This window comes from Watersipora subatra, chromosome 4 (genome assembly GCF_963576615.1).
Source record: "Watersipora subatra chromosome 4, tzWatSuba1.1, whole genome shotgun sequence".
In the NCBI taxonomy this organism is placed as follows: Eukaryota; Metazoa; Bryozoa; class Gymnolaemata; order Cheilostomatida; family Watersiporidae; genus Watersipora; species Watersipora subatra.
The window spans coordinates 43,076,777-43,090,975 of NC_088711.1; the positions used below are offsets into that span (position 1 = coordinate 43,076,777).

Genomic DNA, 14,199 nt, shown 5'->3' on the forward strand with positions numbered 1-14,199 from the left:
CATCCACAATCCTTTGGTTATGATCTGCACAGCTCAAACTTCTATAAAAAATTTTTTATTAAAATAGCTGTCATTATTTGTAGTGTATATAATATATACACTACAACTAATGACAGCTACTTTGACAACATTATTATTGTTATTGCCTTGCAATCATGGACTTGTGCAGCTTTCAGTTTTATGAATGGTATTTGCACACTTTTTGTCATAATATTGACAACTGATTTTTAGTCACTCTGATAAACATTTACATCCATGTAATAAGAGATTTACATTCTTTCCATAATCAGCTTGACACAAAAAACAAGTGATTTTTAACTAGACAACAATTATAGCAGAATAAGAAGCAATTTAATCGTCAATTTAGCAAAGACTGCAAATAAAAATCTATATTGGAATCAAAGGCAATTATTATTTGCCCATTCTTTAATCACGGATAGCTCATACCTCTCAGCTTCCACCACAGTTAAAATGCCATCAGTCACAGTTGTCAAACATGACACTGACACTGCATGTAAGTGGCATACAAACCGCCATAAGGCAAACGGACCACCAATGAAACTCTGTGCCATAGCTTTCAAAGTGACACACTTGCCTCGCATGTCACATTTTTGACACTCACGAGCCAAAGAGTGTACTCAGATTCTCTGTGCGCAATTCTTCAAAATTTTCATCTTTTTCCACTATTGGTTTGACTTCTTTAGGAGCAAAAACAATTTTTTCTGCCAGTTTTTTCTTGCGTGAAGCTTTTTTTACTTTAATATCTTGTAAATTCTCCAGCTTCAATCCCAGCCTACAAAAAAGCAAACAGATGGTTTGAAAAAGGAATCTTGAAATTTTGAACAACTTGCATAAACTATAATTTTCCATTAAAAAGCTGCGCTAGTCATGAATTATCATTTTGTCCAAGGCAAGCAACGTAGAGTAACAGCCTATGTCACTTTTGAGTTGTTTCTCGCTGAGTATTTTTGCATTGATGAAGGAGGGATCATAGCGCAGTGTTCTACCTGGATATCTGTTGGAGGTTTTCTTTCATCTTCTCATTAGCAATCTGCACCAGATATTCCAAGTACTGCAAAGAAATGGATAGTTCGTAAAAAGGGAGACAGAGTGTTCTACAGATTGACATTTTACTAGTTCAACTTATAAACAGCATCTAAAGTATATCACTTATAATACATGTCAAAAATATTTTCTAAAAAACAGTTACAAGAAAGAATTTGACAGCAAATATTATTAACAAGTAATACAAATCAGAACAAGCGACATCAGCTATGAAAAGCACATTCAAATGAATGCTAATTTTGAATTATCACTATGTAAAGATACATAGTATTAATGTGTTATATTATATTAATAGTATAATAGCATATATCAATAAAAATATGCTAACTGCAAAATTTTCTGTGTTATAAATGATCTCTCTCAAGTTGATATAATATATGTCTATTGATATAATATATGTCTATTGATATAATATATGTCTTATTGATATAATATATGCCTATTAATATAATACATGTCTTATTGATATAATATATGTCTATTGATATAATATATGTATTATTGATATAATATACGTCTACTGATATAATATATGTCTATTGATATAATATATGTCTATTGATATAATTTACGTCTTATTAATATAATATATGTCTATTGATATAATACATGTCTATTGATATAATTTATGTCTTATTGATATAATATATGTCTATTAATATAATATATATGACTTATTGATATAATATATGTCTTATTGATATAATATATGTCTTATTAATACCGTATAATATATGTCTTATTAATATATTATATGTCTTATCAATATAATATTTGTCTTATTAATATAATATATGTCTTATTGATATAATGTCTTATTGATATAATATGTCTTATTGATATAATATATGTCTATTATTCGTGTTATATAGTAATTTTATTTTATGAGGATACATCTAGGAGCAGACTTCTTAAAAAGGTATATAATTGTGCACAATAATACTTCATGATAAACGAAATAATTTTTTTTCTATTATCGTTATTGCTTTATAGCCATATATTTATGTGTATGATAATGTGCTGCCTGATGCTGTTTCTGTGTTTGAAAAATAGGAGCTAATAAAAGTGAACCACTATAACTTGTTATTGCTTTCTGTTGATTTTATTAAATAAGTCATATAAATTTATCATTTTCTTCCGTCATTTTTGTTGTAAATTTCTGTGTCACAAGCCATTTCATTAGAGATGTTAATAACTTGTTACCCAATTATCAACATATATAATACATTGAAATATTTTAAAATTATTTAAAACTGCAACCAAATGTAATAGCCATTATCTTGCATATGAACAGTTCAAGACGCATGCAGACGTTGAGGTTCACACAGACATGAAACTGACAGAGAAGCGATGATTACTAGAACCCTGGCAGTCAGGAGCGCCATGGGAGACCTTTAGGTGGGTCAATAAAGCACAGAGAATAAATATATGCACAATTATTCTAACTGTATGGAAGTGAACGATTGGCACAGGTAATAGCAGGGCTGGGGCCACTAGCAAATATTGGACACACTGCACTAAAGTGCACTGCCAGCCATGGTTTTGCACTACACACTTGCACTATGCACTTTTAGGTGGAGCTTTATGCACTTGCACTTTGCACTATCCACTATTAGTACAGAATCATACACTTGCATTTTACATTTTGCACTTTCTCCAAGCATGAAATCCACTTGCACTTTATACTTTGCACGTTATGGTTGAAGTTAGAGATGCCCCGATTCTAATTTCACCAGCCGATTCAGATACCGATTCGATATACCGATTCTTATTGAAAAATAATCCGATTCAGATACCGATTCAGATTCTTTTGTGTTGCATAGATTATTGGTAATTTTATTATGCAAATATAAATATAATGCAAAGAAAATTTAAATATTGATGTATTTATTTGTTTGTATTTATGAAAAAAGATATACATGTATATATATTCACATACTGACACACCGTGCATCTAATAGCAAAACAGTCCATGTTTCTCAATGTATGTTATTAATAATGGTAATTACTGTTAGTGGCACAGCTTTCTCTGTGATAATGAAGTCTCTCTTCTACTGTTGAATGAACTGCTGCGCCTGTACAAGTCTAGAGCAAATAAATGCGTCTTTAATTACGCATTTATTTGCTCTAGAATTACCGTTAGTGATTCAATTATCTCAGCGAGACGTCTCTATCTTCTATCACTATCGATGTAGCTTAGCTAGTCGTACTGTAAAGGACTCGCTTGCTGCAGATGATGGAGAACAGGCTAAACACCGATAAGCCACAGAGGTTATTTTATGTGATACAAACGATACAACATATCGTCAGGATCAAGAGAGATAAATAACTTTATGCATCGACTGCTCAAATTACTTTCGCAATGCTAGTAAATAGAAAGCATTCTTGTTTCTCATTATGGTTCTATTGTTTGTGATTGGCTACAATAAATCATATCGCTGTAATTGGGAAATACCGCACTTTGTAATTACGTCCTGACTGAAGCCAAAAGATTGCTCAGCTGTGTGGATGTTTATTAGGCTATAGACATGAAATAGATTGCGTGACAGGCCCGGAATTCATTAGGTAAAAGTAAGGAACTTGCAGCTGATTATTTTTTATTAAAGTAGCAGGCTAAAATACGTTTTCTGTTAAACAGTTGATATGTAAAAAGTATCTGAAGTTTCCGATATTTTAAGAAAAGATCGGCCGATACCGATTCAGATACTTATAACCCATTTCGGCACCGATACCGATTCCGATATTAGAATCGGGGCAACTCTAGTTGAAGTCAATCCACTTGCCCTGCACTTTGCACTTTTTATATAATTTTGCACTTCACTATTTCACACTATTCACTTTTCATTAGCATTTGCACTTCACTATTTCGCACTATTCACTTTTCATATAGTTTTGCATTTCACTATTTCGCATTATTCACTTTTCATTTAATTTTGAACTTCACTATTTCGCACTATGCACTTTTCATTAACATTTGCACTTCACTATTTCGCACTATGCACTTTTTATATAATTTTGCACTTCACTATTTCGCACTGTGCACTTTTCATATAGTTTTGCATTTCACTATTTCGCACTATTCACTTTTCATATAGTTTTGCATTTCACTATTTCGCACTATTCACTTTTCATATAATTTTGCACTTCACTATGCCAAACATACATGCATTCCACTATGCACTACACTAGTGGAAGTGGAAATGCAGTGCGAAATCCACTTGCATTACAAGTGGCCCCAGCCCTGGGTAGTAGAGTGCCGGCTATGCAGCAAAAAGTTGCGGGTTCAAATCCCGTATGATGCAATATTTTTCCTAACACCCAGACTGTCGCTTTGGTCAGATGGACACAGCTCTGACTATAGCAAGGACTGGTCCCTAATGATTAGTAATTACCTAAAGCCAACTGAACATGTTATTTTCAACATTTATGAATATAAAAAATCATGCATGCAACTCGAAAACTTGAGCAATATCAAACCACTAAGCATTGCTGGAACATCAGGAAACGCGACAAAAAAATGACATCAAGATAATAAGGCTAAGAAAGTTATGAAATACTTCAGGCATTTTAACCACATAAAAAATTGAATTTTGTGATTGTTATAGCAGGAGTGTGTACAAGTTTCATAAGAATGTATGGGATGTGCAGTGCATACAATGTACATGTATATGGCTTACACCGTATACAAGTAAGGTTGTGAGAGCAGATTTGAAGAAAACAGAATTTTATTTGCTTAGCTATCAAATATTTCAATCAATATTTTAGAATTTCCCATAATAATAGCTTCCAAAACTCATGAAGATAATATTATATTTTTCATTCAACTGTATATAAAAATAAGACAAGTTAAGAAGTGATAACACATACCTCATCCGTTACAATGAGCTTGTGTTCAGCTATGAGTGGCACCTCCATGCCAGCAGTCGATCTCACAGCCTGCAAAACCATTTTGTGTAAAACAAAACAAAGCTTTAAATATTTTCAAATATAGCAGATTCTACAGACCGTCTTAATATATTGCAAAGGCAAAAATATAACAAGTGTCTATTGACTCTCTCAAAATAATTATAGCAGGTGTCTACTGACTCTCTCTAAACATAGCAGGTGTCTACTGACTCTCTCTAAACATAGCAGGTGTCTACTGACTCTCTCTAAATATAGCAGGTGTCTACTCTCTCTAAATATAGTAGGAGTCTACTGACTCTCTCTAAATATAGCAGGTGTCTACTGACTCTCTAAACATAGCAGGAGTCCACTGACTCTCTCTAAACATAGCAGGTGTCTACTGACTCTCTCTAAACATAGCAGGTGTCTACTGACTCTCTCTAAATATAGCAGGTGTCTACTCTCTCTAAATATAGTAGGAGTCTACTGACTCTCTCTAAATATAGCAGGTGTCTACTGACTCTCTAAACATAGCAGGAGTCCACTGACTCTCTCTAAATATAGCAGGAGTCTACTGACTCTCTAAATATAGCAGGAGTCTACTGACTCTCTCTAAATATAGCAGGTGTCTACTGACTCTCTCTAAATATAGCAGGTGTCTACTGACTCTCTAAACATTGCAGGAGTCTACTGACTCTCTCTAAATATAGCAGGTGTATACTGACTCTCTCTAAATATAGCAGGTGTCTACTGACTCTCTAAATATAGCAGGCGTCTACTGACTCTCTCTAAATATAGCAGGTGTCTACTGACTCTCTCTAAATATAGCAGGTGTCTACTGACTCTCTAAACATAGCAGGAGTCTACTGACTCTCTCTAAATATAGCAGGTGTATACTGACTCTCTCTAAATATAGCAGGTGTCTACTGACTCTCTAAATATAGCAGGCGTCTACTGACTCTCTCTAAATATAGCAGGAGTCTACTGACTCGCTCTAAACATAGCAGGTGTCTACTGACTCTCTAAATATAGCAGGAGTCTACTGACTCTCTAAATATAGCAGGTGTTTACTGACTCTTTCTAAATATAGCAGGTGTCTACTGACTCTCTAAATATAGCAGGTGTCTACTGACTCTCTCTAAATATAGCAGGAGTCTACTGACTCTCTAAACATAACAGGAGTCTACTGACTCTCTCTAAATATAGCAGGAGTCTACTGACTCTCTCTAAATATAGCAGGTGTTTACTGACTCTCTCTAAATATAGCAGGTGTCTACTGACTCTCTAAATATAGCAGGTGTCTACTGACTCTCTCTAAATATAGCAGGTGTTTACTGACTCTCTCTAAATATAGCAGGCGTCTACTGACTCTCTCTAAATATAGCAGGAGTCTACTGACTCGCTCTAAACATAGCAGGTGTCTACTGACTCTCTAAATATAGCAGGAGTCTACTGACTCTCTAAATATAGCAGGTGTTTACTGACTCTTTCTAAATATAGCAGGTGTCTACTGACTCTCTAAACATAGCAGGTGTCTACTGACTCTCTCTAAATATAGCAGGTGTCTACTGACTCTCTAAATATAACAGGAGTCTACTGACTCTCTCTAAATATAGCAGGAGTCTACTGACTCTCTCTAAATATAGCAGGTGTCTACTGACTCTCTAAATATAACAGGAGTCTACTGACTCTATAAATATAGCAGGAGTCTACTGACTCCCTAAATATAGCAGGTGTCTACTGACTCTCTAAATATAGCAGGAGTCTACTGACTCTCTAAATATAGCAGGAGTCTACTGACTCTCTCTAAATATAGTAGGTGTATACTGACTCTCTAAATATAACAGGAGTCTACTGACTCTCTAAATATAACAAGTGTTTACTGTTCATATGTAAGTATAGCATGAATTAGCTCTTGTTTAGCAGAAATAAATTATGATAAGTATGTGATTCTCACTAGAATAATCCGTCCTGAATTTCCAATACTGAGACCAGAGTTTCTGTATCCAGACTCTATAACTGTTTGCATCTGTAATATGAAGATCCATTCAAATAACCAGCCAAAGACAGTGGTTGAAGCATATGAATGCTTGATACAAAAGATATTGTCACCTGACGATTGTATCTGCATTACGAGTAGTCCTCACTTAATGTTCTGAAAATCAATTCGTTAAGCAGTTCTGTCCTTAAACGAACCACACCCCCTTTGAGTGTCTGTTGCATACATATAAGCTATTGACACCATACTGTACCTGTTCACATTCACTCCTTTTCTACTTTCTATCAGTTTGTAATATACCGGTAAGAGCAAACTTTTAACTAATAAATTCAACTTTAACTTTTTATTTAGCTTTTGTGTCTGTGTGAAACATGTATGTAAACAAAGGTTAGGCTTCCATAGAGTGGATTGTGGTAGATGTGACATATTTTTACCTACACTCTTTGTTTGCTTTCTTGACATTTTTCTTTTTATTTAGGTATTTCATGTACCATATGTATTTTTTTATAATGCTTCAACTATGACAGATATTAGCTTTAAGACCAGTTGCCGTATGTGCATAAAAAGAATGTCATATCTAGCATACATGTGTAATATCTTTACATTCATGATTACTTTGGTAGTTTTAAAAAATATATTTCATTTTTATTCATTCAGCTTGTTTAAGTACACTTTGTGCGTTAAGTACTTAATACAGGTAGTCCTCACCCAACAACAGGCTCGCAAAACGACGACTCGGAGTTATGAAGCCACTTTAAAAATTGTGAAAGTCATCAAATTATTTAATGACTCCGTACAAACCTATTCACCTCTTGATGAACTTTTCTAAAGTTTTTTAAGTTCATCTCTAAGAGACTGCTTATGCACATATTTACACCGGTTACATGTTCAAAAGAACTGTTTAAATGTTTAACAAAGGCGTTAGATGTCTAAGGGACTAGGTACATATCTCTAAAAGCGGTAAACGTCTCGTAACAGACCTGGAGCAGGCCTTCTGTAGCCAGTTGCAGAGACGGATCTATCTTACCAGTTTCTGGGCTGACTCTATGTTTGAGCACTGTACATGCATTATCATAGGCTCAAACTTGAAAGAAGCTGTATAGGGATGAGGCTCCTTCACCAAAGCGTCCTTCTACAAAAAGGTTTGAGACATTTATTGAAACTTAAAGAGTGAACTGAGTGCATTACAAAGAAACTTAATAACAGGTTTAGCTTTCGATTGAATTGATATCATTGATTCATTAATTTAACAGACAATGGCTTGTTGTAAAAGATTTCTATTGAATTGATATCATAGATTCATTAATTTAACAGACAATGGCTTGCTGAAACAGTTTTCAATTGAATTGATATCATAGATTCATTAATCTAACAGACAATGGCTTGCTGTATAAGTTTTCGAGTGAATTGATATCATAGACTTGTTAATCTAACAGACAATGGTTTGCTGTAAAAGTTTTTGAGTGAATTAATATCATAGATTCGTTAATCTAACAGACAATGGTTTGCTAAAAATATGGTGTAAGTTTTTATCATTACTGTCACATGATCAGAACCAGCAAAAGATAAATTGAAAATTTAAGCAAAAAATCTACAGTTCTTGCCAAGCTCATGATGTCATGATTTATGACCGTCAAATACGGCAATGTCATAGCATGTTGGAGGATGTCAGCAAAGTAAAAATCGTCACGAACTATTTCCAAGTTTCGGATACACAAATTAACTCTTAATTTTTTAGGGTTAACTTTAACAATATATTATTCATTTTATGTGAAAAAGTATAAAAGACTAGCAGTATATACTTTGGACCATAAGTGAAGACTTAATGTTTGATAACTGCTCCAACACACAGTTGACCTGCCTTAAGTAATGCATTCTTATCATTCATTTATAACATTTGACTATTTCTATTATACATGTAGTTGGTTTGAATTGTGCCCCTTCACTGATCATCTATAAAGAAGAATTGACAATGACGAACCAGTTGAGGTTTGCTGGCCTCTTCGTGGGTTACATACAGCCAATCACAACCCTTCTTTCTGATGATTCGCTCTGAACTGTTAGCCTGAAAGGTGGGTAAATAACAACCATCAGTCATTACGTGGTCGCAAGTGAAATGACTCGAGTCAGCAGAAATGCTTTTTAACAATTAGGAAAAACTTCAAAGTATTTTGAAACTGCCCTCGGCACAAAACGTTATATAACATGTGCGTGCTTAGGATGTATTGGCTTTACCATGACATCATTGTTAAATGGAAACTGCATAAGGGACAAACAGTCTATTTAGGTGAATACTTTTACCACAAATGCATAGTACCACAACTTCCAGCTACTTTGTCAGAATCAAAGCAAAAGCCAGTTCCAAAGTATAAATTGTACCACTAAACACTCAATACTCTGATCAGGTCAAACGAACAAATTAGTGTAAAGGTAAACTTAAGATGGTGGACGGCTAGAGCCAATAAAATTAAAAACCAACATAAATAAAAAATATTGTATACAGTAGACACCCCTAACGTATATCCCCGTTTACTTGAATTCCACTGAGCGTAAAGAATTTCAGTAAAACTCTTCCTTCGTATTGCATAAGAAGTTCCATTTAATGCAAAGCATCAAGTCAACGCGAGTTCTCAAATTCAATTTTAACAAGTGTCCCATAGTCAGCTGCTTTTTTCAGAACGAAAGTAAAGAAATTTTTTGACTAATCTCTAACCACGTCGTCCAATAGACGGATGGACATACAGACACTGTGCTTATTATAGTGAAGATATTTTTTTTCACTTCATTCTAGGCATACGTGATATATTTTTGTTTGCAGCATAGTCCTTGCTGTAGATAGAAAAAGTGATGACTCAATTTCAATTGAAATTAAGGGTGCATGCTTCCTTTAATTTATAACAAAATTGCTGTAATCATACACCATTAATCAACTGTAGATGATTTGAAACAGAAGAGAAAAGTCGATGACACAGACAAACAATACCACAGTTACTGGACAGTCATTAAATTAAAAAGTTGAGTTTAGCTTGTTTTTTACTGTGAAGGGCCAAGGGAGTAAATTTGGGAAGATCTTGGAATGGTGTAGGCTATTTACACGTACTTTACTCTTCATATAATATAAAATCCCTATAACATAAACACTCTCAGAACATATTACTTATGTTGAAGAGGCATCTGCTGTACAAGGCTTCATGTAAAGCTATAGGTTCACCAGAGACTCTCTTGGAATGAGAGCAGTGATGAATACTACAAATGCATATTTTTGAAAAACATAAGCGATGCTTGTCACTAGTGTTTTTTCTAAAGCACAGCCTATAAAATCTTACAACGACGATGATTCTTCCAGAGCAGGAACTGGTGGTGAAATAATGTTGTTGCGAGTTAAGCTCTTCAACTAAACTCAAAATGGCATTGTCCACACTTCCTTTTTTACTCAAGTCAAAACGCTCCAGCGAAGAGCGCTTGGCTTGGGAGAATCGAACCAGAGACATACCGTATCCATTAGGATAAGAGTCTGGGTGTGACATTGCTGTGAAATATATAACAACAAAGATAAGACAGCCGTCTTAGATTATCATAACCATTTCAAAGGGTGTTGATGGAATATATGTTCAGATTTTTAGAAGCCAGAAAAGAAGGTACAACTCTGTAAGACTGATAGATCTTTTATTATAATACTATAGCTTATTAAAACTACTAAAAAAGATTTATTAGGACATTCAGAGAGTATCTACTCTCAGTAATGCAAATGAATTGTAGCAATACAAATTACATACACCTTTAACTACACAGGTGAAAGAAAACCATTGTAGGTTTTATACATAAAAACTGCTGAACACAGTAGCTGAAAACAAATAACAAATGTAAGAAACATACAGCATAGTTATTTAAATGGTTATTTAAATACAGTTCATGGTTTACTACTATCTCTTTTCTTAATTTAGTAACAAGATTAGGTCTAGCAGCAAGATAGGGTGACACAATAGCATTTCGAATGGGGTCAAGTGCTGTGTCATACAAAGAAGTCATCACAAAATAAACCAAACTGCAATAAAAAAAACATAAATTGTTGTACTAAATTAGCTACTAAGTTTAAAAACGGAATTCACTCAATAATACATATTCTGCAAAACCAATTTTATTTCAAGTTATCAACATTTCTATCAAAATGCTTCTCCAGAGACAAAATCAAATAAAACATACTTTTGCTTAACTTACTTTTGTATGAAGAACACCAACATAATAACACAATAATACTTGAAATACCTTAAATTAAATATTTACAAAAGCCTATATAGTTAGGAATAGAAACGAGAATCAGGGCCAACAACGTTGAAACAGATACTTTTAGACTCAAATAGAAACATTTTTTGTATCGGCTTTCTGACTTATCTAAACTATAACCTGAAAAAGCCACACAATTGACAATCTATGACTGAAATACCTGAAACATAGAGAGTTTTTGTTGCAAACAAATTCAAAGTGTAGTGTACAGTACAGTGTGTCAGAAAGCAGTCAAAATACCAATAATTGCATCAATTGAAGATTTCCTTTTAATTCTACTATTTTTAGTAAAAGCATCGCATCGTTTAAACTTGCACATAATCTCCCATGGTTACGGTGTTGCCACATTTAGTCTTCCATGTAATACTCTCTTACCAATATCTAAGTTAGGCTGTTCCATAGAGAGTAAATGTACAATCATCATTCATGCTGAGATAGATTTCTGCCACTTGGTTCTAAGTACTCAAATGAAAACTGATTTTTTCATACTATCTCGTCTTTTTCATCGCCACGTGTCACCATGGCCTAATCAATTAAAGACATGCATAAATTTCCAAAGACCTAGAGCCATTATTTGCTTTGTGGTTTTTAACACTCCCAATAAAATGCGCACGACAGATGTTGTTCTTGCATGTAACAAACCAGTATTTTATGCTTTATTCCAGTGTTGTTGAGGTCAAGCCTAACAAAGATGTTTCATCTTGCTAATGCTTGTCGTAATGGCTAACAATATCTCATACTTGACTCATACACAAAATCCATTGCTACAGGCTATGCTTCATCCTCCCAAACTTGTTCAACATTGTATTATCTTTCATTGTCTACTGTTAAATGAGCAAAAAAACTTTCAAGAGCTACATTAGTTAACTTCGATAGAGAATATGGTAGAAGTGTGAAAATGCAGTGTTCAAGGTGTTAATTTTTTTATGCTATGATTCTTTGAGCACAATAGCATTGCTATAGCAGTGTCTGTTAAAATGGAAAACTCACGATTTGCTATAAAAGTCAACAACACCTGGCAATTCCTACAAATGTATGTTTTGTCTTACAGGTATACCGATGTTTGAGCTTAGCCAATAAATGCCATCATACATTAAGCCAATTTCGAAGAAAGTAGGTAAGTGATTGTTAATATGTCACACTTGTCAGCAAGATCACCAGAAGTAAACACTCAATTACGATCACAAATCAATATGAAATGTCAAATAGTATTTTTTGAGTAACTGCATTATAGTTAACAGAAACATCAGTTTTTTTATTAATCTATTCTTTCGTTTTTGTATATAATATAAACACTTTCAGCAATTGAAATTATTTCAACATGGTCTGACATCAATATAGCTGGTATTAATTTTAAACGCTTGCAGACTTGAACAAATATTGCAATGACTAAAATAGATGTTGACTATGGCAAACATTTAACCAACCAACAACACATGCTGACACTTTTAAAATGAACTAATTCAACATTCATTTCTTCAAGCATCGATATTTGAGCTGAGTTCAATATGTAAGAAATGTGAAAAAACTTATTTCAACAAAAATCTCTAATATCAGCTCGATGATGGAAAGCGATGCAGTCCATTCATCCATCGATGGATGTGTTTAAACATTCCAGATTTTATTATTTACGAAAGCAATGTTTATTTCGTTGATCAATAGAATAAAAAATAAAAAATGCACGTATACTGAAGCTTAAATATGATGCTATTAACAGCAACATGCTTCACAGCGATAAAACCCTTTATCAGATAGACTAAGAAATGTTTCTCCATCTGTTAGGGTAAAACATATTCACAACATTCAAGGTGACACTATAGTAAAAACACATTAGAAGTTGAAGCATCTCCAAATCAAACTAAGAAACAAAACTGCTAAACAGTTATAGTTTCACTAAAAAAAGGTTTGTTAAATTGTACATGTATCACATCAACCATGAGATTTCTCTCGCAATATTAGAATTATGGTATGTCAGCTTCATTTAAAATACTATTAATATAAATATTAGATATAAAATGACAAACGACTGATTTGCATGTTAAATCAATTCAGAGCAGCTTAGGCGTTCTAGTTCCTATTCGTAAATTAAGTGTATAGCTTAATATAAATGTTTGAAATGAATAGTTAAGAGAATATCTACATTTAAAAGCAAATGTATCGTAATGAATCTGTAAAGAAACCATCATGCGTGTCGACATTATTTTTCGAGGCTATTTATTCCATAAGATTAATTACCTTAAGTAAAGCTAAAGAAACAAACAAATTAGTAGTGTATTTTTGTTTCTTTTGGAGACAAATTTGCCATGAACAGAATCATGAAAGTGCCAGCGATTCTTCGCCAATTGCTTTCTCAAAAGGAAAGTTTGTAAATTTGCTATTTATTCGTTTATTTTCTAATGCTACTTTCCATTGGCGTATAATTGTGTATTTTCTACGCCCGCCGAATTTATGATCAGCGCTAACTCGCCGTTTACCAAACCGATCGTTTAACGAAATGGCTATAAATTACTCTTGGAAAATTACTCATTAAATTACTTATAGATTACTCTATTACTAGTTTTCTATTACTCTAGTTTTGAATCAAACATATTCGTTAGTTTGTGATAACGCTAGTGTAATATTTCGGGTCTCAGCCTTAGGTTCACGCGGTTAAGTGTACATATATATTCGGTAGGCTAGACAAATTGCTCTTTATGACATATCATGTAGTGGTCTAGCGTCTAGATTATTTACTACGAAATTGCAAAAAAACATACTTTACATACGCAGTGTGTGCAAAAAAATACAGTCAAATGAACCACGTTAAAGCAACGCTAAAACTACATCAGTTGTCTTACACAACATAGCTGTAAGAATGTGATGTTACAAGGTTAGGACAACGGGTGACAGCTATTTTGTAGTTGCAAACACAAAGGTTGTTAGGGTTGGTTGGGGAGTGTATGATTCTGTGACCAGTCTGTGATTTT

General features: G+C 33.7%; 1 protein-coding gene across 1 annotated transcript; it reads right to left on the reverse strand.

Moving 5' to 3' along the window:
• Window positions 1-82: 82 nt before the first annotated feature.
• LOC137393624 (tRNA wybutosine-synthesizing protein 3 homolog) lies at window positions 83-13,582 on the reverse strand. The gene is made up of 8 exons (XM_068080260.1): window positions 13,469-13,582; window positions 10,276-10,478; window positions 8,931-9,014; window positions 7,977-8,081; window positions 6,908-6,979; window positions 4,933-5,001; window positions 1,008-1,072; window positions 83-793 (listed from the first exon to the last, which is right to left on the reverse strand). The coding sequence occupies exons 2-8, from the start codon at window positions 10,474-10,476 to the stop codon at window positions 619-621; spliced, it is 771 nt and encodes a 256-aa protein (XP_067936361.1). The 5' UTR covers window positions 10,477-10,478; window positions 13,469-13,582; the 3' UTR covers window positions 83-618.
• Between the last annotated feature and the right edge of the window lie 617 nt (window positions 13,583-14,199).

Excerpts from the sequence above, each read along its gene's own strand:
- LOC137393624 (XM_068080260.1), bottom strand. The coding sequence starts at position 10,476 with ATGTCACACCCAGACTCTTATCCTAATGGATACGGTATGTCTCTGGTT. Across the intron at positions 9,015-10,275 it reads CTGGAAGAATCATCGTCGTT|GCTAACAGTTCAGAGCGAAT; the intron begins GTAAGATTTTAT and ends CCCACCTTTCAG. Across the intron at positions 6,980-7,976 it reads TAGAGTCAGCCCAGAAACTG|ATGCAAACAGTTATAGAGTC; the intron begins GTAAGATAGATC and ends TTCATATTACAG.